Source organism: Fusarium mangiferae (genome assembly GCF_900044065.1).
Source record: "Fusarium mangiferae strain MRC7560 genome assembly, contig: FMAN_scaffold003, whole genome shotgun sequence".
Lineage (NCBI taxonomy): Eukaryota > Fungi > Ascomycota > Sordariomycetes > Hypocreales > Nectriaceae > Fusarium > Fusarium mangiferae.
The window spans coordinates 1,000,370-1,026,558 of record NW_024573923.1 but is presented as its reverse complement, the minus strand read 5'-3'; the positions used below and the strand labels follow the sequence as shown (position 1 = coordinate 1,026,558).

Sequence of the window (26,189 nt, the reverse complement as noted above, 5' to 3'; positions counted from 1 at the left end):
CAAGCACTTTCTTAAAACTCCGTAAACATGTGACCGTACCTGCAAAGGGTTAGTTTGGCCAATTAATAATCGAGATTGCCAATGATCACTCACTCATCTGGTGCCGTAACCACTCCGTACTTCTCGGGATCCTCAGGGTAACGATCGAATTGACTCGCGTCTCCGGCACCCGCCTTGACTGGTGGCGTGTAAGGCGCGTCAATGTCCTTCCTGGCTAATCGATCCCAGGTGACTTCAGCGAACCAAGGATGGGTCTTCACGTCATCTGGGCCTCCGTAGAGGTTACCTAATCGCTTTGTGAGGTCGGCTGTGATCAGACGCTCAAGAAGATTTTGAGCGTCCGCGTTGACGTATGCCGGATATTTAACTTTGCCCTTGAGAATGTTTTCGTAGATCTTCATGGGAGATCCACTATCCCAGAAGGGGGTGTAACCGCATAGCATTTCATATATCAGGATACCCAAGGACCACCTTGTACGCCAAACATGTTAGTCCGTTTCTGTTCCGTCGCCAGTCGCAAGAACTTACCAATCCACGGATTTGTTGTAGCCTTTGTTAGAGACCACTTCAGGAGCTAGGTAATCCGGAGTACCACACAGAGTCCATGTCTTGTCAGGCACGCGCTTCGCGAAACCGAAATCTGTAATCTTAAGATGGCCATGCCGATCGAGTAGCAAATTTTCTGGCTTGAGATCACGGTATATAATGTTCTTTGAATGGAGGTATTCCAAAGCTAAAGTGACCTCCGCGGCGTAGAATTTGGCAACGGGGTTAGGGAAACGCTGCAGTGTGTTAGTCAGGTCAATTGGGGTTTTTTTTTTGGGGGGGGCATCATATAAAACTTACTCCCGACTTCCTCAGAAGTGAAAATAGCTCTCCACCTTCAACGAAATCCATCACCATGTAGAGGTTCTTCGGATCCTGGAATGTGCCCCAGAGGGTAATAAGGAAAGGGTGTTTGACGTCAGCTAGCATGCGACGTTCGTCATTGGTATGTTCGACTTGCTTCATTTTGACCACCTGGGCCTTCTTGAGCACCTTGACCGCATAGAAACGCTGGTTGTGCTTCGATTGGACTAAATGTACTCGGCCGAAGCTACCAGTTCCAAGCGTCCTCAAGATATCGAAGTCACCCAACGAGTATTTTCCCTTTGTCACACGCATGACTGAACCAGTGCTAGCGTTCTGTTGATGGTGCGGCTGATGTTGGTACTGTTGTTGCTGTTGCACTTGATTCTGACTCTGGTTCTGCTGTTGTTGGAACTGCTGAGGCGGCTGCTGGTGTTGTTGCTGCGCCTGCGACTGTTGCTGTTGCGGAGGCATACTCGGCTGTGGCAGAGCTTGCTGCTGCTGCTGTTGGAGGGCTGCGGGATCAGTTCCGGGGCTGACGGTCTGCGGTCGATGGCTATCTATCGTGGCGGCTAGGTACTGCGGGTTGGTCTGGCCGTTGTTGTAGGAATTGCCCTGTGCATTGTGCTGCTGCTGTTGCTGGGGCGGGTTGATGAGGTTATTGATGCTGGGTAGGTTCTGATGATCGTGATTCATAGGACTGCCCGCACCGTATGAGGGTTGATGGAGGTTAATTGCGCTCATATCTTCTTGTTGCTGTCCGTCCGTAGCTGCTGTCGTCTGCTCATTCGGCGCAGAGGATTGGTTCGATTGAGACACGGCACCTTCCTGAATCTGGTCTGGCTGCTGCTGTTGTTGCTGGCTCTGGCCGTTGGTTGGTTGGGCACTTGGTGCTGAGGTTGATTGCCTGCTTGTTCGAGGCAGGTGAAAAGCTTTAGAGATGGACTTGGACCTGGAAGTGGTAGGAGTAACTGGACTAGTTGGACTTGAAGCAGAAGGATCAGAGTTGCCCTCTCTGGTCCGCTTTTTCTTGAGAAACCCCAGTGAAGGCATAGGGTAGTGATAGTGTGACGACAGAAAGAGAGGGGGGGAGAATTGCGAGAGAAGCGGGGAGGGGATGAGATAGGTAGGTAGGTAGGTAGGTAGTTAGTTAGTGTGTAGGAGTGGTGGTGGTTGCGGTAGAATGGACCCAAAGATGAGGAAACACTCTGTGCAGATCGATCGAACGGAACGGAACAGGTCAGTTTACCCAGCCCAGCTCAGCTTGCTTGGTTTGTGGTGGGCTTGTGGTGGATGTGTATGGATCCAATTGTGGGATATCCGGTTGAATTATGCCTTACTGAGAGCTCTCCAATTAATTGACAACAGGATGACAGATACGGAGAGATAATAGACAGAGAGAGGGACAGATGGATGAGACAGCAAAGTTGGAAGGATTTGAGCACGTTTGCTTCTCCTGGACCAGCAAGAGGTCAGTGAGCTCGTCTGGTGCAACCTACTAGCCCGAGCTAACCTTCCAATTGCAGCTCTTTCAAGTTCAGGTACAGCAACGGAATAGTGGGGAGGGGCTGGAGGCTGACGTGACGTGACGTGCTGGTCTCGGTCTGGTCTGGTCTGGTCTCTTCAAGATCGGCTTGTCTTTCTGTGGGGGAGCTCTCTTTCAGCTCGCTCAGATGTTAGGTTAGGTAATAAACAACGGTATCCAGAGCTATGGGCCTAACAAGCATGCATGGATAGGACAGGGAGGATAAAGACAATGCTCGGTGGTGAGAACCCGGGCTTTGTTTTTTTCCTTCTTTTGGTTTCGTGAGTGAACAAAGGATTTGGACTCTTGGCGCATTCCACCCGAGGCCGGCAATTGGATGGCTGATACTATTCCTTGGCTCTCTCTGGTGGCTGGCAAAGGTGGAGGGATAGGATACAAATAGCCAAAGATCCCTCGTTTGAGACTTTTCGTACGTTGGACGATGCTTTTGGTTTTGATTTTTTGCCGTTTAGACAGCCAAGCCAAAACTGAGCCCTTCTAGTTGTGAGTGAGGTCAAAGTCTTTGTGCAAAACAATGGGATATAAACGATTGTGAAGGCAGGGCAAGCCAGGACAAGGCACCTTAAGCAAGCTAGTACCGGTACAAGGTTTAAGCAGGCTGGTGATGATGTAGTAGTTGGAGCTTCGCCCACAACGAAAGTTGCCCCTCTTTTATGATCGGATCAACGATTGCACACAGGGGAAATTGATACTGATACTGATAGGCACACAATGATGCCGCGAGTTGTTGTTGCCGCGGGTTTCTTCGCTCTTGTGAGCTCGCTTGCGGTGCCTTGTGTCGGTTCGTGTCCAAAAAGAGGCGCCCAACTTGTCAAGACGATATCTCTTTAGCGGGAATTGGTTGACTGATCTGCAGCTCTAGCATGTAACTAGTAGCTCATAGCAGCCGTGAGTATGGCAAGAATGACACGGGCTGGGTCAGAGCATAGAGAGCAATGCGATGATGTCGATGTTTTTAGTAGACTTGGGTGAAAGTGGAAATACCGAGGACAAGGAGCCGCGAGTACTCGGCGAGACGTTTAGTGGCGTGCACAAGACCTGAGAGTACACGAGTGACGACAATTGAGTCTGGCAATAAGGTGGGATTGGTTGACGATGAGGGTGACGGTGATGGAGATGGACATGAAATATGTAGAAGATCAAATTCAAGTGAGATGAAAGGAACAAGACGTAGATTGAGTAGATCCAAACAAGATGAGCTGAGTGAGGAAAAGTCGAGACTGCTGGGAGGGTTGGCGCCCTGTATGAGAGGGATCTCACTAGGTCGGATTGGAATGGAAGGGAGAGAGCTCAGCAAAGACAAAAGGACACAAGTAGGATCCGGTCGGTTATTGGGTGTTTCAAAAGCTGACATCAGGAGCTACAGTGGAAAGAATAACAGCCCAGCACAATGGAGTACTCTAAGGCATAGAGCTGATGAAACTACCATCTCGACATTGGACAAGATTCGGCGCTTGGCGTCACTAGTTACAGAGAGAAAATGGGCTGTCTCGAGTCAAAGGCGGGGTGGATATCCGATCCATGAGCCGACGGGAGCTTCATGTGTTGAAGTTTACTACCTCGATCTAAAGAGAACAGGAGAGAGACCTTTTGTATGAGTGGATGATCAACTAGACCAACACCGACTCACGAAAGCTTCCTTATGATCAGTCATAACTCAATCAAGCTCCCGGCTCAGGATTAGTGCGCCCGCTGGAACGTGTAGTGATTAGATGAGATGAATTGCTCGTGTACTTGAGTACAGTGGAATGTCCTATATCCTTTGTGCTCAGTTTGATCACTAATAATTTGGGGATTGGAGACTAAAGTACTTGATCAGTACATTAATATAATCTGGTGTTGCACTGCGCCTTGCATGAGGCCAAGGCCGAATTGCATCTCTATATATTATCTGAAGTTTGCTCTTCTTCTGCTTGTAGAAAAGAGGCTGTGCCTTGTCCACCAACTCAGGTGAATACCATGCTTCCTTGGTATTTCATACATGCTAGGTCGACTTTCAGCAATATGAGAATTAGTACTCAACCGGTTGTGAGTATATGTTCAAGCCAAACCTTTTCCTTGACAGCCGTTAGCTCAGCATCTTCACATATACCAGTGGCTCAGATGTGCACAAATTTGATCAATTACCTACGTATTTTCTACGGGGCTAACTAACGATTTCCCTAAGTCCTGTCTTTGATTATTTTTGCCTCTGCGTTCAACCTGTCTCAGAGAAATTGGTTACCCTGAAGTTCACCGTTTTCAGAGATTGTCAACGATTCTCGGTCAAGCTAACTTGGATTTCATATCAATTGATCATTGGCTGTATATATATATTTTCTTTTTTAGTTTTATTTATATAGCAACCCATTTGCATGTGTATATTGTCGGCAGAGGCTCGATCGATATGCTTATATGTGACCACAAGCGGTGCATTCGTCCATGGGTTATGATACCATGGCTGTGGTTCTTAATACCCTTCAAGGCTTCCCCTCCATCAACAACTCTACCTCACAAAGTCATCTTTGAAAAGCAGGAACATTTGAACCAGGAACTCGTAGTCATAACTCAACAAAATAGTAGATTGTTTTTTCCCCGTGTCAAAGGTACGTCGCAATGCTCACCGGCTTGTACCCTTCTCGTCGCCTCTCCCTTACTCAAAACACAGATACAAAAGATTCAAGGAAAGCTGGATGATGCTGTCTAGGCGGAGACATTTTTGTCTCACCAACTTGTTGCCATCACTTCATTTCAGGCGCTGGCCCCATTTATACTTGGCGATCCAGTCTAGAATCTGTGCGATTTGGCCTTGGCTCGGTAGGCAGTGTAGCCAACATAAGCACCGCCAGCAACAATGATGAACAGGATGACTTTGGTAAAGAACCATGTCCAACTACCGCCCTGCTTGTTTCCGTTGGTGGTCTTACCAGTGCCCTTACGTCCTTTATTCTTAGTGCCAGATGACTTGCCAGTGTTGCCGGTGCCAGGTTGAGTGTAAAGGTTCTTAGCCGCCACGGAAATGATATCGTGATTGTCGCTGAGCTCACCAGTCTCAGCAGTGAAACCAACGTAGGCAATGTTAGGAATGGCTGGGGGATCCTCGAGGTCGAAGCATGTCTGCCACTCATCCTCAACCTTGTACTGGAGCTCTAGCTTGAGTTGTTTGTCCTGGAAGTAAGTGAGGCGCATCTTAGTAGGGACACTGGCATGTCGAATACCACGTGCAGAGCAGCCAGCGAGTTCGGTGTGCTTTCCATCGTTGGATTTGTCGTAAGAGGTCTTGCCATCGCCATACATGGCCATGACATAGGGGAAGACAACGCCGGGACGGTTGTTCTTGTAAGTGTCGATGAAAACTCCGAGGCCTTCGAAGTTATCGGGTCCTCCAAAGACAGTGCCCTGTTGCGCACGTTGGCGGGTAATCCACATAGCAAAACCATCTCCATAGAGTTGGTTCTTGCCCGAGATCTTGAATTCAACCTCGACCTGCCAGTTTGTCGCAGTGAGAGGAACTCGTGAGTACATCCACCCTGACTGCGATGGACGATCCGAAGTAAGTCGAATGTACCTGTAACAAGTCAACCCACATCCCAGGTATACCATTGTCAGTGAATTGAGGATGCGTACGAATCGGTTCGAATAATGGTATCTCCGCCAAAGTCGTACCAGCGGCTTTGCATGTCCGAGTCCAGGTAGGGCTGTCGAGTAAAAGAGTTAATTGATATGTCGATCCGTGAATGACTGCTCGCGTGCGCCGCAACTAACCTGGGTCAAGGAATGTGTCCTGAGCTAGAGAGTGAAGAATGTTAGCAAAGAAGCTCCAGATGATCGGTCAGAAGAAGGCAGGAGCACATACCGAAATACTCCTGATGTTATCATCAAGATCATCAGCGCGGGCAGTCCATGCGAGCGCACCAAGGAGCGCTGCTGATAGTGAGGGCAACCGCATGATGAAGCTATATTATGACGGTGTTTCTTCCCTGCTCTCTTCTCTCGTACCGTGCCAATTAGAGCTGGCTCGATGTAGGCGCAAACCGCTCTGGGATGCGGGAACAAAGTCGTGAGGTTTGGTGCTGGAGCAGGAAGAAATTGACCACAGTGGTCGTTGTCAAAGTCGTTGTGACGTTGCCGATAAATGTAGGGGGTTGTTAATCGGGATAAGGAGCTAGCACAAGTGTCCTCTTCCTCTAGGTAGACTCTGCCTGTGGCCGAAACGATTTTAGGTGAGTGGTCTCCACTGTACTCCGTAGGTACTTTCCCACCCTGGATGCTGGAACCCCTCCCACCCGACTCGACCCTTGATGAAACTCTCAAGCCACAGTAGCCACATTGTCTTTCACATGTATTGCTTTATTTCAAGACCTCAGCCCCTCCTCTGTGAACCATGTATTTACTAACGACCACGATCATACTACAGCATCATAATGCATTCATTAGTTACCGTGAATCAAAAGGAAATCCGGGTTCATACGCAAGCTACTAAGGAAATTTGGCATCCCTATACCTGAAACAATTGCACAAGCAGCGTCCAGCCCACCAGGGATAACGCTTGTTCTGTTAGGCTTGATCTTGTCCTCAATCCACACAGGAAGCTAATCGTTGAATTCGGTACCAAGCTTGTGTTCGTCTTCGCTTGCCTACTAGTATATGATGCTGCCAGTCTCGGCCACCGGTGTAATCGAGGTACTCGGAGTAGAACGTGTCTTGTTGTACTGGATATCTCCGTTGAAACGATACTGACAAACATATGGCGGTAATCTCATGCGTATACCGGTATACTGTTTGTTACCAGCTTTACTTGGTCTTGGTGGTTCCATGGGATGTTTTGACTGACCTATGTTTGATAATAGTACCTCGCCCCCAAAAATTAGCCTCCCTGGCTATTTGACTCTAGTCTGCAGCTTTTGTACAGTTTCAAAGAAACGGAAGGGGAGGGTGACAAGTAAAGCAAAGCAAAGCAAAGCAAAGCAAAGGAAAACACTGTTATTACCTGTTAGGCGGGGTTCGAACAATGAAACCCCTGTCCAAAAAAGGTGGTTTCTTCAAGTATCACGCTTCTCTTTGATGAGAGTGCCACCGGCCCGAAGGTTCCTGTGATGTTGTTAATTTGATATATATACCCGCAACACCTAAGCCATAACAGGTCCCTACCTACCTAGGTAGGTAGGTCAAGGCTGAAGCCAAACAAGGCTAAGGAAGGGGATACAACGGAAAGATCATCCCACTGCCTTCTAGCAATACTTAGGTAGGTAGGGAGATGGCCTTGTTACCTTGGACGATTAGAAATTCCTATGTCGTACTTGCTGAAACTGAAGCTCGCCAGTACGTTAGGTACCTGGGTAGGTACCTACCTAAATGGCGACCAAATTCCTTCCGGTTTGATGGCGAGAGCCCGAGGATCAGCTTTGAGAGGGAAGGAACCTGACCGCCAGCTGCCCGTAGGAGATTAACAGTAGAGCGAGGGTAGGAACCTCCAGCTGCCTGCCAGACCAGTGGCAGAAACTGGGGCACTATAAAATCCTGGGCTTCCGTCTGTTGATGCTTTTCTTTTCTTCTCTTCTCATGCTTCTCTTGATGAGGGTGGTTTACCCTGGGTCAAACCGGGGGGGACCCTTTCTTCAAGATATCACACTTTTTGGAACCTATGGGCTGTGCTTCTCTTGCTTGGTAGTCTTGCGTAGCTTCTTCTGCCAAGGGTCTGTGTTGTATCCTTCGGGCTTCGGGCTATCCATGTGAGCAATTTTTTGAAACCTCACGCTTGACTTTTAGTCTCGCAACATCAACTTTTTTTTTCATTGAGTTCTGAGCTTTATGCTTGTTCTTGAAGAAGAAAACCACAACCTTGTCCATATTGGCCTGGGGAGTTTACCAAGTAAGGCAGGGCCCCTAGAGCTGCAATTTGAATTTGAGCTCTTAAATAAGATGTCCAGTACCTAGATTTAGCTGTTAGCCAGAAAAGTACAGGCGTCAAACCCCGCCGAAATCCCTTCTTGTATGTATTTGCCATCAGATGCGACAATAGACAGCGTCCATGTTTTTGGAATCTCTTCTGTAGGCATAGCAGGGCATGCAAACTAATGATTGCTGAAATGGAAGCCATGGGTATGAGGACCGTAGTCATGTGCGATGGCGTTGGGCAGTGAACTACAGTGAACAGCAAATTTGGGTTTAACATCTTGTCTAACTCGAGTAGGACTGATGCCAGCAGGTGACGACTAATGTGTAGCCTGGTCGGGCTGGCCTGGCTTCTTGGACGGAATCGAGGAAGAAATAGGTCCTTACAATAATATGCAAGAAGGGTTTGAAGTCGTGAATCCGACCGGCGGTCCTAATGTGATGGTAAATCTGTCAGATACTTCTGCAGGGACACTGGGTTGAAGACAGCCGTTCTTTGTAGGTTTTGGGTAGGAAAGGACCTGTCGTTCATTGGATATTTCAAGATCTTCAGCTTCGATGGAGCCGTATAGGCATGACCGAGGTTTATCAACATTCATTGAACTGGATCATTAGCTGATGTCCTCGAAATACTACTGTCTGCAACTTACCTCTTATCTGTCAATTCATCCATGTCTTTATAATCTTTATCGGAATGTAGCTGTTTTTACAACAATGGTACCGTCCGCCGGAGACCATTTCTCCAAGAGCTGGCTCAAGTCCCATTGCTCGGGGGCAGTAACGAGCCTCTGGCATTTGAGGGTTTTACAGACGTTCTGCATTCTGCGCGGTGTTTAGGGGTGGCGGTCTGTTTCCTCCCAAGTCACATCCATGCCCAGCAGCAGCGGTCGGGCCATAGCGGATAACGTAAACGCAGATTTCGATGAGGATGGCAACATGACCGGGTCCCGCACTGGGATTAGTGTACGGAGGGCGGGAGATCGCAATGAAGCTGAGAGAACCGGAGGGACGAGCTGCGTCTGTATCCCGGATTTGATAGGAGCATATATTTTGGGGTTTCACATACAAGCAAGAACTTGAAAGTATCCCGTGGCTGGCGAGATTCCGATTCGAACATCCCCGGATGACATAAAGAGAGAGTTGGTCACTTCGGGCACTGGCCGGGGCTGAGAATTCCAAGACCTCCCTCAGCGTAAAGTGACGCAGTTTCTGTTCACTGGAGGGCGAGGAAGAAATGAACCGACGACGTCAGGAAGCCCCACGCCACAAGTCAGCACTGGGAATAACGGATCTACCCTTGCTACCCAGACTCCTAGAGACTAGCACTACTTCCGACGCCTCAGTTGGATGTTGGGGTTCAAAGCCGGAGGGAGTCTTTCAGACTTACATTTAATCAGGTCAACATAGAGGATACCAATGCGGTATGACGAAGGGTAAACACAGAGTGTTTCGCAGTCCAGAAAGCAGGCCTCGACTACAACCAAGGCCCTTGACACATAGCAAATGCTTTCTGCTTGTAACGAATGGTACCACTATTGGTTTACCTCCAGGTTGCAAACAAGTTATGTCTGTATATTAATACGTATCACAATACGTGGTCATGAGAAACATAGAGACTTCGATAGCTATAAACTGGGCATAGCAGTCTGAGGTTAAGATTTCAATCAGGTGAATCCCTGCCCCGGACCGATAGTTTTTCCAGCCCGCTACGTTTTTGCGATAGACAGTCGCCCAGGCCAGCTTTACAGACAACGTCACGACTGTCAAACACACATCACAACTATGGATTCCACACAAGTCAAGGCTGCTGTCATCAAGCAGGTTCAGCAGGAGGCCAACTTGGTTAACGCCCGCACTCTTATTGAGGTTCGTCCATGTCACAATTCCTCACCTTCTAACCAAGACTAACAACAGCCTACGACAGAAACTCCAAGAGACTTGCTTTGAGAAGTGCGTCCCCAAGCCCGGAACTTCTCTATCGAGCGGCGAGACGACTTGCATGACCAGCTGCATGGAGAAGTACATGGCCGCTTGGAACATGGTCAACGCAGCATACATTGCCCGATTAAGGCAAGAGTCTGCTAGCTTGCAAAATTGAAGAGGCCAAGATGCTCAAAATCAAAACCCAACGGCTTGCGACAATTTTCATGAAAGCGCAAGATTGTAACATATTGTGACAAAACGGGTCGGATGACGCCGACGAGGAGACATCATGTACGAAGAGCAGATTAAGGATAGAACGGGGCAATAGACGAACCGGAGAATATCTGACTGGGATGTTATGTCAAAAGCCATGCCATGTCGTTGTACACAACCTTCTTCAATTCCCGAGTTTGGGTATCTAAGTTCCCCCAGCGGCCTTCTTCGCTTCTTCGGCGGCTCGTTTTCGAGCTAGGTATCGTTCCTTCGCACTTGAGATCTCGCCCTCTGTCTTCCGGCTCTTCGATGCTCGCTCAGCTTCTTCCCTCTGTGCCGCTTCTTCATCCCGTGATCGCTTCATTGACAGCTCGAGCTGCTCCTCGATCATGCGTGACTGTCGTTCTCGTTGAGCTTGTTTTCTTCCGAACTGCTGATTTGCGATATCCTTCCGCGGTCGCTCAGCTTGTCGTTCCGCTTCGCGTTGGACTGATTCTTTCTTCTTTAGGCCAACGTTTAAGCCACCCCTAAGAAGCTGGCGCTTGTCCACCACTTGGCCGTCTTCGTTGATGGCAACTGCGGCGCCCTTCTCGTTAAGCTCATTCGCGATATCGGTCTCTGTCTTCTCCCTCTCTTGCTTGTCGTCATCTGCATTGTCCTCCTCGGGTGCGCCATGCTTAACCTTTCCCTCAGCCGCTTTGACAGCATCCGAATGCCTTTCCTCATCTTTATCGAGGAGTTTTCTGTAGAAGGCAGACATGCCACCACCCTTGTCCTTCTTCGCCTCTTCCTCTTCCCGTCTCCTCTCTTCTTCTTCAATCCTCTTATTCTCTTCCTGTTGTTTACGATATGCTTCTGTGACAAACTTTTCCTTGCCAGCAAATTCCTCCCCTTCGGCCTCTCGCTCCCGTGCAATTTTCTTCTCCTCTGCAATTAATGCGTCGCGCTTCCGTATATCGGCTGCCTGCAGGATGTTTTTCATATATTTTGGCTGTTTTTCTTGATCCTCCTTCGCGACCTGTTTCTTTGGTTTGAGAGAATCGTAAACAGAATCGTACTCGTAGACGCTAGCATCGACTTCCGTGGCAGCCTCAGCGTTTCTTCGTGATGCCAGAGAGCTAGAGAGATCACCAAACATTACGTTGGGCTGACTCTTGGATTTGAGCTTCGGGGGTTGAGTCGGGGGGCCACTCTTCGGTTTGCTCAATTTGGTGATGTTGGCTTTTGCGTTTTGAGCGCGACCACGGTCATCGAACTCTCCAATCTCTTCAGCTTTGCCTTCCTCGACGGTGCCTTCGTTGTCGGAATCATCATCGTCACCAAACATTGGCCTTCGTTTCGGTGGAGGGGGCTTCGACGCGCCTGGCTTCTTGCTAAGGTTGAGGCCGAAGGCCAATGGTTTGCTCATGTTGAATGCTCTTATAGATCGCTGTAATATGACTTGGGCCAAGTATAGGTTGAACACGTATAGACGAAACGCGATGTTGGAAATGGTGTACCTGGTAAGTTGAAAAGGTTAAGGTTAAAGAGCCTTGGCTGAGGATTGCGACAATGGTGAAGGGCTCAGCGGAGACACCTGAGACTCAAGGTCACATTTGATTGGGACAATATGGAAATATAGAAACCTGTGCAGGGCTGATGGTAAGAGGATATTTTTGGGTTGAGCAGTCAAAATACAGTCCATTGTTTTTTGCGTTTTCTTTCTATGCATTTCTCCTCACGACAACGTCTTTTTGAGTCGCGTGGATATGCTCGATACCATATGCAACCACCCTTTTTACAGTCGGGTGGCGTCTACACAGGCCACTAGCGTCCCCATGACGTGATTGGACAACCACGACCTTCATGGGAGGATAGGTGTGCAACCTTCGAGTGTACTGTAGAATCCCTAGGTAGATACGGATCTATTTTCTTAAACCTTTACTTAACAAACTGATCTTCGATACCCGCGATATCATGGAGTCTTGCTCTACGTGTGCAACCATCCTCTCCTCAACGCCAGCGTACACGAAAGAGAAACCATCTCTTCCACAAGATCGTCGAGTCGCATGCTGTGCGAGAATCATCTGTGGCAAATGCATCCATGTTCGTCATGTATCTAAACAATCATTTTTTTATCCAGACTGAAGCTGATACTCTTGCTTGGTAGAAGAACGAGCGATTTGCCGACTATTGTCCATACTGTCAGGTTTCGACAGGGCCGACGTCTCTGCCGCAGGGGTTGAGGGAACCGCCGGCTTATACATCGCTGCCATCGCCCAGTTCAAGGACTGCACATATCTCCGGCGCGCCTCCACCATACTCCGCAGCCTCACCTACGCCGAGCGTCAACGATGAGAAGGCAGCATTGGCGCAGGATGCTACCAAAGAAGATGCTCCGGATATCCTTCATTTCCTCGACCATCGCCATGACAGCGTCAGCTCCTTATCTCTTCGATACGGCGTGCCCGCTCACGCTCTGCGACGAAGTAATAACATCACGAGCGACCACTTGCTTCTCGGAAGACGAACAGTGTTGATTCCTGGCGAGTATTACAGGGGCGGAGTTAGCCTCTCACCACGGCCCATCGAGGGCGAATATGAGGAGCTGAGGAAGGGCAAGATTCGCCGCTTCATGACATCCTGCAAAGTCTTCGACTATGACATTGCTGTACTGTACCTGGAACAGTCTAGCTATGATCTTGAGAACGCTGTTACAGCATATTTGGACGATGAAGAATGGGAGCAAGAGAATCCAGCCTCTGGCAAGGGCAAGAAGGCCGACATATATAAGAACCGTGGCCCGTTTTGGAGAGGACTCTGATCGAGCTTCAGGTTGAATATTAGATTCATGGTTCGTACCGCGTTGCGGTTCTCAACACACGGTTCGGTTCGTTGATTACCTATTTTCTTCCAAGACAGGGACTTTTAGCCCTGTACCTTAACGCCGCCAACAACCCAAACACTTCAAGTTTTGTACAATAGCTTCATAGGATATACTAAAGATACCACTTTTCCCTCATCAGAATGCAGACCGTGTCCGAATATCCTGAAATTTAGTCAGCACACTGCGAGGATAAAAATGTCGGGCCACAGAGAACTTACAGAAATCTTTCGCTCGATCTCTCGGACCGATCGGTCCAATTCGCCGGCAATCATAAGCTTCTTGTCGTTGGGTAAGAGGTTGTACCGCTCGCATAGATCGCCATCAATGACCCCCTTGACAGGAGCATAATAGCCGCGATACATAAGATGATCTCGTCCGGCGAGCGGGGGGTCCTCGGTCCTTAGGTGTTGTTCGAGATTCTGGAAGAAGTCTGCATCTTCACGACTGACAAATGGTATGAAGACTCCGATAGTGCCCATGATACCGCTCCATAGTAAAATTTCCTGCCCACCAACTACCAGACTCGTTTTGGTGATACTGGTTGGTATGTCCTGTGTGTAGAAATGGCACATCAGACTCACTCTGTGAGGTGTACCGTGGAGGTATTCTCGCGCATTAATAAGATGCAAGCCCGTTTGCTCCTCGTCAGCCTCTTCACTGGTTTTCTCAGGGCAGCGGACAATGAACATATTTCCGAACTTGTCACCACCGGCCACCGACTCGTAATCTACCATGGTTGTGCATGTGGTCCACCTTGCGATGGTATCATCAACAAAGGGAATGAGTTTGTTCGATGCAGGCTTGTATACCACGTAGGTTACGCCCTGTTGAACATCACCGACGATAATTCGACTGCCCTGGGTGTTCAGCGACACGATCTGCTGCGCTGCTACTTCAGCCTGAGATTTGCGGAGCATCTGTCTCATGCCGAGATCATATATACGCAACTGTGTTCCAACTGCAACAGCCACTCTTCCTTGAAAAGCCAAAAGAGCCAGAGGTGGTTCTTCAACCTTGGTTTTGTGAATGAACTCAAGTTCTCGCCCCCCATCTTGAAATCGGTAAATGTGTAGATATCCTTCGCTGTAACTGCGGGGATTGACCACCATGTCTTTGCCGGTACCAACCACCAAAAAGTTCTCGTTATCTTGGCTTGAAAAAGACACGATTGCTGCACTGACTGCCGCTTCATTGTTCTCCAAATCAATCGTTTGCACAACCTGTCCTTCCTCGGAAAGCGGATCTATCACATTAATGCAAGATGCCCATCGACGTGTACCTTTGGGGTAGCCAAAATCTTCAGGTGGGAGCACTCTAGAATCGCCGTTGACGATTTTAGGGTCTGCCAAAAGTTGTGCACGTAACTCAGGTGGTAAAGTGTTGTTGTCTGCCTCGATAGTGTAGAATAGAGGCTGGTCAGGGTGCTTCACAAGTTTCTTTGGGGTATATGTTAAAGGAATTGATTTCTGGATGAGTGTATCGCCAAGCCGATCGATATTGAAAATTCTGCCAGCGTTAGCGCACGCCTTGCTTTATGATGGATGCCACAAGAACGTTGGAGAAATATGTTGCTTCAGTAGGAACAATTGGAAAAATGCGTAATAAGCCTCATTGCTTAAAGCATAGGATCCCGTTTTCTCATCATATGCAACCAGATATCAGGAGTAACAAAAAGGAATAGCAACGTACCGTAACGATTGACCTTGGATACCAACAATGCCTTCTTCGCACTGCTCACTACTGAAGTTCCAACCCCACTCAAGGTCGACGTAGTTTAGGGGCGTCACTACAAAACCTTTTGTGATCGGGTCTGCGTAGCCAAGCCAAGGCCTGGAGCTTAGACCAAGCACGCATGTCTTGCCTTGAACTGTGACCTGGAAAAGTCGGACTTCTTTGGGGCCGAGGAACTTTTGGCGCGTGTCTGTCAACTCACCAGTGACTTCGTCAAGAACTGTCCTGAGATAGACACCGGAGTGTAGACCGATGTGGAGATAGAGGGTAGAACCGCCCGACGAGGAGTCATCCATTGCGATGATTGCCAGCGATGTTGGCGCAGCTGTAAGAGCCTGAACTGACTTGTTTTCCAAAGTCGACTCTGGATCCAGACTGAGTATGCGGACAGTGCAATCGTCGCAACCGACAGCTAAGAATGAACTTCTTAATCGTCCCTCAGGGACGTCACCCAGACTTAGGCAAGTAACGGTACCGAACATCTCCTTCTTTTCATCATACTCAGCCAGTGAGCCGTCCGCGTCCATCTCGAAGTAGACGATCTCACCAGAGCTGAGAGCGACAGCGACCTGATGAGCATTGGCTGTAGCAGCAACAATGGAGCGATGTTGTGGAGCGGCCCATTCATTGACATGGCCATTACGCACGTGTCGAATGCCCTTGGGATGAACCTGGATCAGTCCATCGTCACCAAGGAGCTGGGCCGCCAGCGTTGGAACACTCGTGAGAAAACCGGAGTCACTGACTTCCTCAACAGTCTCGCCAATACTAAGGACTAGCGTACCGTTGGTAAATGATAGTACGATGTAAGCATCGTACTGTTCGGAACGATTCAGCTTCAGCGTCCAAACAGCAGAAGGAATTCCAGGCAGTTCAGAGGCAACAATCTCGTTGACTTCCAAGCCATGCTTGAGCATCCTGAAGCTACTTCGGGGGCCATTACCACAAATGGTATAGATTTGAGGTGCATCTTCTCCAGTGAGATTTGCGACCTTGCAATCTAGGAGGGGGTTCATGGCAGGGATGCTCTCGACCAGGGCCAAGTTTTCAGTTGGCCGAGGGTGGAAGTAAACTGGCTCGTAAGAAGCCCTGGGATCCGCTGGGAAGTCATCACTATAGAACTCTAGTTCCTCATCGTCATCACCGAGCTTTTCAAATTGGTAGAATGAGTAGTTACCAAACTGAGAAGCAACGTAGAGGAAACCGCTCTTCAAGATACAGAGACTTGAGGCGACCGGAACGGTGTCAAAATACTTGATCTTGAGTCTTTTGACTTCTCCAGTGGGATTACCTTCCTCATCCTCAATCATATCAATCGAGAGTTTGAAGAGATCACCGTCATCTGTTTGAAGGAGGAAGAAAAACGCGCCTGCACTGCCTTTCAGCTTGTGCATGATACCAGACACGATCGTGCGCTTGCGGTTCGGATCCTCAGTGGCGCCGCGTCGACGAGGGATGGCAACACGGAATGCTTCCTGATTTGAGTGTCGATATGTGATATTTTCTTCACCGCACACGAGCACACCACTAGGCCCGTCATTTCCACCAGGGACCTGGAACAGAATTGAGGCTGTTGGATCAACAGGGTCTGACCACTTGCGCACAACGTGATTGAGTCCCAAATCAAGCTCATAATAGACCAGTTGAGTCTCCAACTCTTCCATTGCTTGGCCGGTCGAGTCTTGATCAATCTCGGAGTAGTCAATCTCGAGTGCGGCAAACACTGGGTTTGAGTAGCCAACATCAAGCGCAACCATGGAGATGACCAGCACGCCGGGTTTGTGGGCCTCAAGCGGTGACGAGATTGTGAGCTCGGCTTGTGAATTACGGTTGAGAACATAGACAAGTTTGTTCTTCTCAGTTGAGGCAATCAAGCATGCTCTGCCCTTTGGGTCGCAGGCTAGATACTCGCCAGGGATGACTCTCCGTACACCGGATTTGCCAAAAGTTTCGAGATGTAAACGGTGAAAGCGGTTCTGTGCAGTGAGGTACTCAATGATTGTGATACGACCAGAATCGGACGCAATGATCAAGTAGTCTGGAAGATTTGTTAGCTTTGGGATTCTTGCAACAGGGCATCAAGTACTCGGTAGCGCTGTAGTCGACGCGTCTGTGGCATCGCTTTCGAATATCACTAAGTGATTTTCCTGAGAGGGGTATTGGATTGACTTACCCTTATTGCTACCAGCTAACCGAAAAGCGGCGAGGGAACGTATGATGCCAAAGACATCATGCGATAGGAGGGTAATTACCTTTCCCTGGGATGGATCGGGTCGTAGTAGGGAGAGCTGCGAGCCAGCAGCAGTGATGATAAGCTGTTCTCTAGTGCCTGCGAACTGGCCCAAGACCGCTTGCGTGACATTTGTCGGCGGCTGAACCGTCAGCGAGTACATGAACATGTTCGACGTGGTCGCCATGTTTGCGGCTAGGCGCAGATGAGCCTGCGCGGCTTCAAAGACAAAGGCAGGTCTGATTGTGTCGCGTCGAAGCTGATGGTTGGAGCTTTTGAAACTCAAGCGAGCTTTGATGTCAAAAGTTTGGCGCGCTTCGGAGGAATTATTTTGCGGCGCAGATAATCGTGGTCCGAGCTCTTTGAATTATCCCACTTCAGCGATGTCAGGCCTTCCGAAGAAGTCTGGGTATTGAACTGTGTCCTGGATCTGGCTGATTTTGTCCATAAAATGGAGCCTACTCTGAGGAAAGCAGCCTCGAGCATCTGTGGGCAATGTCCTGCAGCTGTCCGGAGGCAATTGGCCTCTGGAGCGGCAGCTAGGCCATGGATGAGGATATCAGCCCATCATATCCGCAGACATTCAACTACCAAGGACCAAAGAAGAGCTTCGCCTACGTCCAAGAATCGAGACTTTTCCACTTCCTCAGTGACAAAATCCGAGGCCACCGCAACTGTCACCAATAAGTCGTCTCCGTCACCATTACGCCTGAGTCAAGACAACCTCTTTCACCCGTTTTCAAAGTCTCCAGTACCAGAGTTCCGGCAACGAGCTGCTTTTATGCGGCAGCATGCCTACTGCCCTCACCCCGACCACCAGCAAACGAAGCTTCCTACCATTGCCCCGAAACCCGAGGACCCCGAGGCTGCAAAGGGAACTCAGCCGCCTCAGCACGTCAACTTTGAATGCCCAGACTGTGGCTTACCAGTTTATTGCTGCGAAGAGCATTGGATGGATGATTACGAAAAGCATTTGGAAGTTTGCGACACTCTTAGACAAATTAACGAAGATGACCACGATTTGCGCTCGGGCCGAGTATTCGAAGAAGGCAACCTCCCAGATCTTCAGATGGAACATGCGGCGATCAACATGACAAATTGGGATACTTTCATGTATACAAGAGAGTTTGACGCTGTCAACTCTGATCGTCAGATGAGACAGATTACCCGGCTCTTGACTTATCCCGTAACCATTGGCAGCATTCTCCATGAGCTTAGCCCTTACAGCATCAAGGCTGGGGAGCGAATGACTACAGAGGGACTGAAGAGTTTCAGCGGTTAGTGCAACGACTGACCAGAGAATAGCCATGGACTGATTGATGATACTAGCATTGCGATACAACTTGCATCCTCCCAAGTCAGGTCGAGGAACCGGCGTTGGTGAGCTCAAACCCGAGGCACCAGCTGTCAGAATTTTCATTCTGGGAGCTCGTGCTGAATCTTCTCTCCCTCGACCTGCTTGGGTTCAGCTGGCACATATGTTCCCCGAAGCCAGACTACACCTCATCTTTGTTGGGCCAGAAAGCATGGCCAACCGTGACGACGAGTTCCCGTTGCCAGAACGTACCCCTTCCAACCCCTTTGGAGCGGTGGTAGAGGATCGCGTCTGGTACAAGATGAAGATAAGTACAATCGTGGATTACTACCACACAGTTCACCAGACGCAACACTTTGCACCATATGATCCTTACTTTGACTGCTTTGTGCTATTTCACCCGGGTTTGGGTCATCCTGCAAGCAGTCACGAGTGGGAAGAAACCCTACCCCTTCTCCTTGAGACTAAGATCCCCATTATCAGCACAGGCTATACCCAGTTTGACATGGAACGCGACGTCGAGTGGGTGAACAAGAAGTCGAAGGGCGAATTTGATATACTTCTGCAACCTGGAGAGAATGTTTTCAGGAGTCTTCGATGGGATCTGAACGACATGGACCCCCAGGATGTCAGCTGTGGTAACTGGGGGGTGTGGGCATTCCGTGGTAAGAGGTATGTTGTTGTCTTTTCATCGTTGAAAACGAGCTGAGCTGACCGTACAATTGCAGATATGAGACGGCCACAAGGGACGCCTGAATATAGCCTTGTGTAGATAAAAACGAGGAGGAGGCATTTGTACCAATAATGTACAGAATCTGTAGTATACCTAGGTGCCGGCTGGCAGAACAGATTTCATAGGACCGGAAGCATTTCTCATTCCTCTGAGTTATACATCTTTGAGGGCAAGCGGTAGCAGAAAAAGAACATCTCCTGAAACAGAATTTCTACGTACGTTTCCGTCACTGAAAATGACCCCAGCTCAGGGCTAGTAGCTACCTAGGTAGGGATGAGGAGGTACTGTTTATTCTATGGCTTGAACTGTATTCAATCAATTTAAACCACTTTAATTAATATGTTTGGAATGCTCATTGCTGCTACTCGGGAAGTTACAGCATGGGTATGGTACCTAGTAGGTAGTAGGTAAGTAGGTATCTCATGCATGCGGGCTCCCCGCGCATGCAGCGCACGGTTCAGGTAACGGGCCAACCCGTGCCGTGCGCGGGCAGGAGCCAGGAGTCAGGAGCTTAACATGGAATGGATGTATGCGGCCTGCTCTGCGACCCGATGTTAACTTGACTTCAACCCCAAACCTCGAAATCGAACATCCCTCAAACTCGCCATCGTCATCTCCATCTCTCTCCCGCTTACTGACCAGGTCATGATACTGGAGACTCGCCGATCACTTCGGTCATGACCGCTGCTCCCTCTGTGGCTCCGACCGTACCTCCTGCCTGTCCGCCAGCCCCACGCCCCAAATCGGTTGCCTTTGATACCGAGCCGCCGACCTCTTCCAATATGGCCTCCCCTACTCGCCGTCCTTTACGCTCTAATCCTATCGATCCCTTGTCCGACCGAGCGACTTCGCTCCTGATACGTCGGACCCTCTGCTCCCCTCAGCTCGGGGAAAAGAGCCGCGATTCGCAAGTGCCTATAGACGCGCTGCTTCCACCATTGACTAGTCGCAACGATGTCGACCTTCAATTGTACGCCCTGCTCGCTATTGTCATGAGAGAGTTCGTGCAGAGCTGGTATAGCAAAATCACTACGGATGAACACTTTGTATCAGAGATATTGCACATTATCGCACACTGTTCGCGAGCCTTGGAACAGCGGTTCCGCAAGGTTGATCTAGAGAGCCTAGTGTTGGATGAGATACCTGACTTGCTGGACAAGCACATAACATGTGAGGACTCGATCTCTGCGATACCACTCCTATCTAACGGTGACCAGCGTACCGTATCTCTCATAGCCCTATCGCCAGACAGCCTGTTGAGGTCGACCCTCGAGAGGCCTACCACGCCATGTGCCCTCTGCCACACCTCGCACCAGTCCCCCACCCAGATTGCCCAGACACCATATCCGACCAGAAAGAGAATGAAGCGCTGTATCGCCAGTTGCTGGTTCAGGGCGTCCTTGCGATCCTATTGCCCACAGAAGACCTCGAGAACCCTTGTCTCACGTCTCTCGTTGAACAGATCTTTTCGGAGCTTATCATTGGTAATATCATAGCCAATAAGGCATCTCAGCCATGGATGCTGTATGAGGGCATCTGCATCACGGCCAGGGTTTTGCGACAGAGAAAAGACCAAGGGGCAGTGATTGCAGAGACCCAAAGCGATGCTGTTGGGCCCAAGGTTGACGTAAGAGGCCGTCGCAGCTGGTCTGTAAGGTCTATGTTCCTTGCCGTTATCCAGCTTGGGATGCTGGTAGTTGCCTCGCTCCGATTTATCACGACTGCTCTGGTGATGACATCGTCCCTTCCTGCTAGGGCCACGCCCTTAGATGAGAAAGAAGCTTTGCTGGATCACGACAAGTCTCCGCCGAGGTCATTCGACCCCGTTAAGGCGCCGATCCTATCGTGTCGAGTATGGACATGTCTTGGAAATCTGTTTGAGCTCAGCTTGCGCATGCCTTGGCTGGATGGATTTCTATCACTTTTACAATACGGCGCGGTCAACGGACCTGGACGAATCGCTGGCCACGATGGCCCTATTGACAGGTAAGATATGAGCGTCTCTATTCCACTTCCTCACACGTACACCGTCACCAGACAGTATTCATCACCTCGCATGAGTCTGAAGTCACTGGACCTCCTGAAGCTCCAGTGAGCTTTCAGGACAATAATTTCTTCAGCGGCACAGGCATGATCAAACGGCCCGCCTCGTCTTGGGAGCGGCCCATGCCGTCTATGACCTCTTCCAAACCGCCATCGTCACACACCCACGCAACCCACAGCCCACAATTTCAACACGAGGATTATCAAACCAAGACAAGGCCTTTTTTCTTGTCATGTTCCTCGAGGTCGCGATCATGATTGATATGGGTCTTGGGGTTGGGGCTTTTAACCAATCGAAACCCATAGCGCTGTCTTTGACACCTGATTGCTTGACAAGGTGCACGAAGCTAGGCCTTTTCATCCAGCGAAATGTCAAGATTACGCGCCCTGCCCATGTCAGCTTCTCCAAGGGGACCGCCCGCTGTTTGACGATGCAGCAATGAGCTTGAATTGACTCTCGCTCCGTGCCGCGCCACCCGTTATAAGACTACCTTTATCATTTCCCGGCGAGGTTATGCTATACTGGCCTGTGGAAACCATACTCAAGATTTTCACCGCAGTCTTGGCCACGACACTCGCGAACCTTCCAGGAGTGGTCTGGCTTGACCGGGCTGGTCTGACCGGTCGGTCTCAGCTCTTTCTCAGAGCCCGAGACATGTCGGACCCATCACATTCTTCTGTACCCTCCACGCGGAGCTGTTTACACGATCCTTGACGACGAAGGAGTGGCTCGAGAACAGGGCTGACTGGTCATATGCTACCCACACTCAACCGCGGCATGATTGTAAATCTGTTGTGTAATCTCACATCTCTATCTGCATAGAGACATATACCAACATGGACGACGAATGCGCCTCCTCGTCCATTTCCCCGCACCTTGCAAGCCTCATCTTGTAGAGCTTTCCCTGGTCCCAATTAGTCCATATCCATCTAACGTGGGACGGATCAACATGGAGACACCACTTTATGCGCCAACCCAGAGAGTGTGAAAGCCAATAGGCTAATAACTGTCTCGTCTCGCCTTGAGCTTTGTTGCTCACCCTCACACTGCATTGCATTGCAGCGCATCGCATCACATCGGCTAGCCCGACATACACTCGACGTGCCCCTTATTGCATATAACGTTTCCGATCATTGAACCCCCCACGTTGTACTACCTCATATACAGAGTAAGGCCAATACGTGCTAACCTATCTTTCTCGCAGGCTCCTCTCGCATCACATCAATTCCCTCTTTTCTCCCTCGAATCTACCCCCTCTTCTGCGTACCCTTCGCGGTATTCTCTTTCCCAATAACGCCCCTGGTAAGACGACCTTGTTCCCACCATCGTCCGAGGCCGAGCTGCAAGCCCTGCGACGTAGAGCCGCTAAGTCTCTTTGGGGTTTGCTACCGAAGGGTGTGGGAAGGCTTTATTTTGGTGGTCGCTTATGGCGGCGAAGTGCGGAAAGCGAGTGTGATTTATCAGATGACGAGGATCTGGTAGACGAAATGGAGAGGCTGCTTCTTGTGCTAGACGATGAGTACTGCAACAAGCATCTGATGTACAGCATTCTTGAGCTGCTACTTGCTCGTCTGATGCCTGAACTGACGGAGAAGAGCGTGACGGAGCTTTGGGAAGAAAGACTTGGCTGAATAGATCTGTAGACGCTCTTTTAGACTGATGATACCCCTTTGTTGAGATGTTAATAATACTTAATCAGAGTTTAGAGGAATCACGGCAACATGGAACGATAAAAGTCAAGAGCAAGGACATTCCTAAATGCACAAATGCCGCCCATTCAACTAAAGAAGGGATGTCCTCGACCGCCAGACAATTGACCACCTCCGGTACATCCTCAGGCTGCTCGTGGGCTACACTCAACTAGCATAAGCACTCGTTCCCTCAACCAAAGAGCCTCATCGGCCTCTTTTCCGTTGCCATCCTGAAAACCATAGCGACCTCAACAAGGCGCTTTGTAAACCATGTGCCACCTCGTTCCCTGTAACATGCCATGCCATACCATGTCGTGCCGTGCCGTGCCGTGCCTCGCAGCAGATACCTTCTCGTCTTTGAACAGAATATAGACAAGAAATGATGATGATATAAAGAAACGAGCGTATGCGCAGACAATTAATCCCTCCACGTCAATGCCGTAAAATGCAACCAGGAAAAAAGAAAAGATGTGTATGGGAAATGAAGAACATTCAGAAAAGGAAACAAACATTGGAAAACGCATCATTTTGCGTTGCCCCTTAAACTGTTGTTGCCGAGATCGTAGCCCTGATGTGTACCCCTTCCCTGCTACCATGTTGTCCTTGACATTTCCACCTATTTCTGATCATTTGCCTCTTCCTTCGCACCTCGTTTCCGAAACGAGCAGTTTTCAATTGTAAATTCGTGTGGACGACTGTTTGTATATGGTTCTTCGGGTTCGCGTGAGCGGCAGAATAAACTTTCCATTGGTGGTATCGAGTAAAAGAAAAGGTTCGCTCCCGTTAGCTTGGGTGTTTTGTTATTTTGATTTCAGGTTTTTTTCTCTCTTCTTTTTTTTTTTTTTTTAAAAAAAAAAAAAGAATAGTCGGCCAAAGTGCGGCTGGAAACGCAAAACAGACTCAACAAACACTTCAAATCGTGGCCAGTGCCATCAGATTTTGAATGCTCTTGTAGTCCGTTACCCGCGTGAGCAGGGCGCTGACCCAAAATGGCCCCAACCACGATATTCTAAGCACCCTTATGCCATCAGGGAAATCCCATTTGAAAAGAGACTTGATTGATAAGACATAGGTACGAAAAAGAAACACACAGTCAATGCTATGAGCATGGCACAACTTCAAGCGGATTCCATCTTGGTCGGCAGGAGGACAGGGGCTTCAACATCGCCTTCCGGGATTCGAGACAGTCCTCCTATCGACGGTCTACCTTGGTGGATCTTGAGCTTTTTGGTCAGCTGGACGATTGACATATAATCGTTGGAATCGAAAGTGCCAGCAGTCTGGATGTAATTCAGGAGTGTCTGTGCGGCCCGGCGGGCGTCCTCCTGGGAGGGCGAGACTGGGGATGAATCGACAGGTGTGGATGAAGTAGCACTTGTTGCTGTGGATCGATTTATACTTGAGTTGCTGCTACTGCGGCGTAGCATTGGAGGGGGCGAGTTGACGTTGGTATCGATACTAAACGGCGCCTGAAGTTCATGCTGCGGCGATTCTAAAGCCGAAGACGGTGCGGTTGAAGATGGAGGGTGACGAGGAGTTATTGGTTCCGTCGACGATGATACTTGGTTCACATAGTCAATGTTGAGTGACGGGAATGTGTTGCTTCTTTTCTCTCTGTGCTGGTAATCGGTACCTCGAAGTTGATCCATAGGGAATCCTCCCACATTGGGGTCCGGGGAGAAAGTAAAGGTTCCAGTCGGACTCATGGTGCCAGCTGAGAATGAAGAGGCCGTGTTATCTCGAAAGTCGCTCGAAAGTGAGGTTGTTGACTGGGACTCGGGATGCTTATACCCGAAGTCAAAATCTATTCCATCAGCGTGTGCCTCTTCATCGCTCCGACTTCCTGAAAGTGGTGAAAGTTGGCCCGTTGGCGAAGGTGATAGATCGCTGGACTTCGAGGCAAGTGTCGAGAGTCTTGCACTATCCGGAATGTTTGCCTCTGAAGCCCGTCGCATCAACTTGCCTGGTCCAATTCCATGCTTTTGTTTAAACTTCTGCAGCCAGCTGCTATTCAAATTATTCAAGACGCTCTCCTGGTTTCCACTCGCATGAGCAAAAAGCCTCGCCTGTTCCATAATCTCGTCGTCGCTGACTTGGAATCCTCGCTGCTGCTGTCTCCTGACGTAGTTGCTGAGTGTCCGGTCGAAATCTGGATGCTTGCCCTTGCCACGCTTGACAGCGGCATTTTCTGGCTCTTGGTCTCGCTTTAGATACTGATCTTTATGCCTCAAAACCTTGGAAACCGTGCTGTTGTCAAGTTTGTCAGATTCTCGATGGCGAATTGTAACTTTGGATCCAAAAATGCCTACCTTCTTTCAACGCCGAATCGGGCTCCAATATCGGCTTGTCGGGTACCAGGGTTATCTTCATGGAATTGGCACATGGCTCGTTTCTGTTCTGTGGTAAGAGTCTTCCTCGATTTCTCATGTTGTGTCGGTAACCTTGGAGGCTCCACGGGCGGTGCGCTGGTCGCAGGTGTCATTGATAAGGGTGGTGCCGAGTAACTCTGTGGCGGAGCCGGGTTTGTCAGTTGGCTCGGCCAAGTTGTATTCAGAAGGGGCAGTTGATGATGAGCCATAGGAGTAGGGGATGGCTGTATCATCTGATGTGTTTGCGGTGGTGGAGGAGGCATTCGATTTATTGATTCCGAGGGCAGTCCATGGCTGACGAAGGCTCCAAAGGATGGATATTCAGTCAAGGGACTTGCACTATATGGGCTTTGACTATAAGGGCTCATGCTTGTCCAGGCATCGCTCCCATACCCATTACTCTGGGCCATGGTGCTATCATGTCCCATTGCAGTTGTCCCATTGGGGTTGTTCATTGTTGTATGTGCTGCCTAGCTGGCACCGGATAGGGGAAAGGAGGCTTTTAAGCCGTTTGATATACTGACAGATCCAACAGTCTCGTCTGCTAGAATTCTCGGGGAACAAGAGGCGAACGATTGGTGCCGAATTCCTGGGAGCTGGAAGCAGTGTTGGAGGGAACAAAATGACTTGGTGTGATGTTGCTCACATTTGACACCAGTCGATGAAGAGATGCATCGTCTTGCCCGAATTGGTTCCTAAAAGTGCAAAAGTGAATTGAATCCACGTTTACCGTCGATCCCTCCAGTTCCAGCTCAGGGCAAATTGTTCCGTGTTAGACAAGAGTTGATTATATTGCAGCAAACCT

At 49.4% G+C, this 26,189-nt stretch overlaps 9 protein-coding genes across 9 annotated transcripts; 4 read left to right on the top strand and 5 right to left on the bottom strand.

Annotated features, from left to right (window-relative positions):
* Positions 1–11: 11 nt before the first annotated feature.
* FMAN_04764 (putative cAMP-dependent protein kinase) lies at positions 12–1,902 on the bottom strand (the record flags this gene model as incomplete). The annotated part of the gene is made up of 4 exons (XM_041828491.1): positions 12–39; positions 94–471; positions 529–782; positions 847–1,902. 4 exons carry the CDS (start codon positions 1,900–1,902, stop codon positions 12–14), a joined length of 1,716 nt encoding a protein of 571 aa, XP_041679349.1.
* A 3,259-nt stretch (positions 1,903–5,161) lies between these two features.
* On the bottom strand, positions 5,162–6,323 carry FMAN_04765 (uncharacterized protein; the record flags this gene model as incomplete). The annotated part of the gene is made up of 4 exons (XM_041828490.1): positions 5,162–5,942; positions 6,002–6,072; positions 6,140–6,163; positions 6,231–6,323. The coding sequence occupies 4 exons, from the start codon at positions 6,321–6,323 to the stop codon at positions 5,162–5,164; spliced, it is 969 nt and encodes a 322-aa protein (XP_041679348.1).
* A 3,728-nt stretch (positions 6,324–10,051) lies between these two features.
* On the top strand, positions 10,052–10,367 carry FMAN_04766 (uncharacterized protein; the record flags this gene model as incomplete). The annotated part of the gene is made up of 2 exons (XM_041828489.1): positions 10,052–10,135; positions 10,194–10,367. 2 exons carry the CDS (start codon positions 10,052–10,054, stop codon positions 10,365–10,367), a joined length of 258 nt encoding a protein of 85 aa, XP_041679347.1.
* A 243-nt stretch (positions 10,368–10,610) lies between these two features.
* Positions 10,611–11,813, bottom strand: FMAN_04767 (uncharacterized protein; the record flags this gene model as incomplete). The annotated part of the gene is made up of 1 exon (XM_041828488.1): positions 10,611–11,813. The coding sequence occupies one exon, from the start codon at positions 11,811–11,813 to the stop codon at positions 10,611–10,613; it is 1,203 nt and encodes a 400-aa protein (XP_041679346.1).
* Positions 11,814–12,361: 548 nt separating this feature from the next.
* FMAN_04768 (uncharacterized protein) lies at positions 12,362–13,208 on the top strand (the record flags this gene model as incomplete). The annotated part of the gene is made up of 2 exons (XM_041828487.1): positions 12,362–12,490; positions 12,555–13,208. 2 exons carry the CDS (start codon positions 12,362–12,364, stop codon positions 13,206–13,208), a joined length of 783 nt encoding a protein of 260 aa, XP_041679345.1.
* A 198-nt stretch (positions 13,209–13,406) lies between these two features.
* FMAN_04769 (related to splicing factor 3B subunit 3 (spliceosomal protein sap130)) lies at positions 13,407–17,419 on the bottom strand (the record flags this gene model as incomplete). Its single annotated transcript, XM_041828485.1, has 4 exons — positions 13,407–13,433; positions 13,490–14,777; positions 14,961–17,040; positions 17,176–17,419. 4 exons carry the CDS (start codon positions 17,417–17,419, stop codon positions 13,407–13,409), a joined length of 3,639 nt encoding a protein of 1,212 aa, XP_041679344.1.
* Positions 17,420–17,683: 264 nt separating this feature from the next.
* FMAN_04770 (uncharacterized protein) lies at positions 17,684–19,303 on the top strand (the record flags this gene model as incomplete). Its single annotated transcript, XM_041828484.1, has 3 exons — positions 17,684–18,509; positions 18,562–19,219; positions 19,276–19,303. The coding sequence occupies 3 exons, from the start codon at positions 17,684–17,686 to the stop codon at positions 19,301–19,303; spliced, it is 1,512 nt and encodes a 503-aa protein (XP_041679343.1).
* Positions 19,304–19,957: 654 nt separating this feature from the next.
* Positions 19,958–22,955, top strand: FMAN_04771 (uncharacterized protein; the record flags this gene model as incomplete). Its single annotated transcript, XM_041828483.1, has 3 exons — positions 19,958–20,450; positions 20,498–21,266; positions 22,529–22,955. The coding sequence occupies 3 exons, from the start codon at positions 19,958–19,960 to the stop codon at positions 22,953–22,955; spliced, it is 1,689 nt and encodes a 562-aa protein (XP_041679342.1).
* A 1,178-nt stretch (positions 22,956–24,133) lies between these two features.
* FMAN_04772 (uncharacterized protein) lies at positions 24,134–25,839 on the bottom strand (the record flags this gene model as incomplete). The annotated part of the gene is made up of 2 exons (XM_041828482.1): positions 24,134–25,262; positions 25,325–25,839. The coding sequence occupies 2 exons, from the start codon at positions 25,837–25,839 to the stop codon at positions 24,134–24,136; spliced, it is 1,644 nt and encodes a 547-aa protein (XP_041679341.1).
* Between the last annotated feature and the right edge of the window lie 350 nt (positions 25,840–26,189).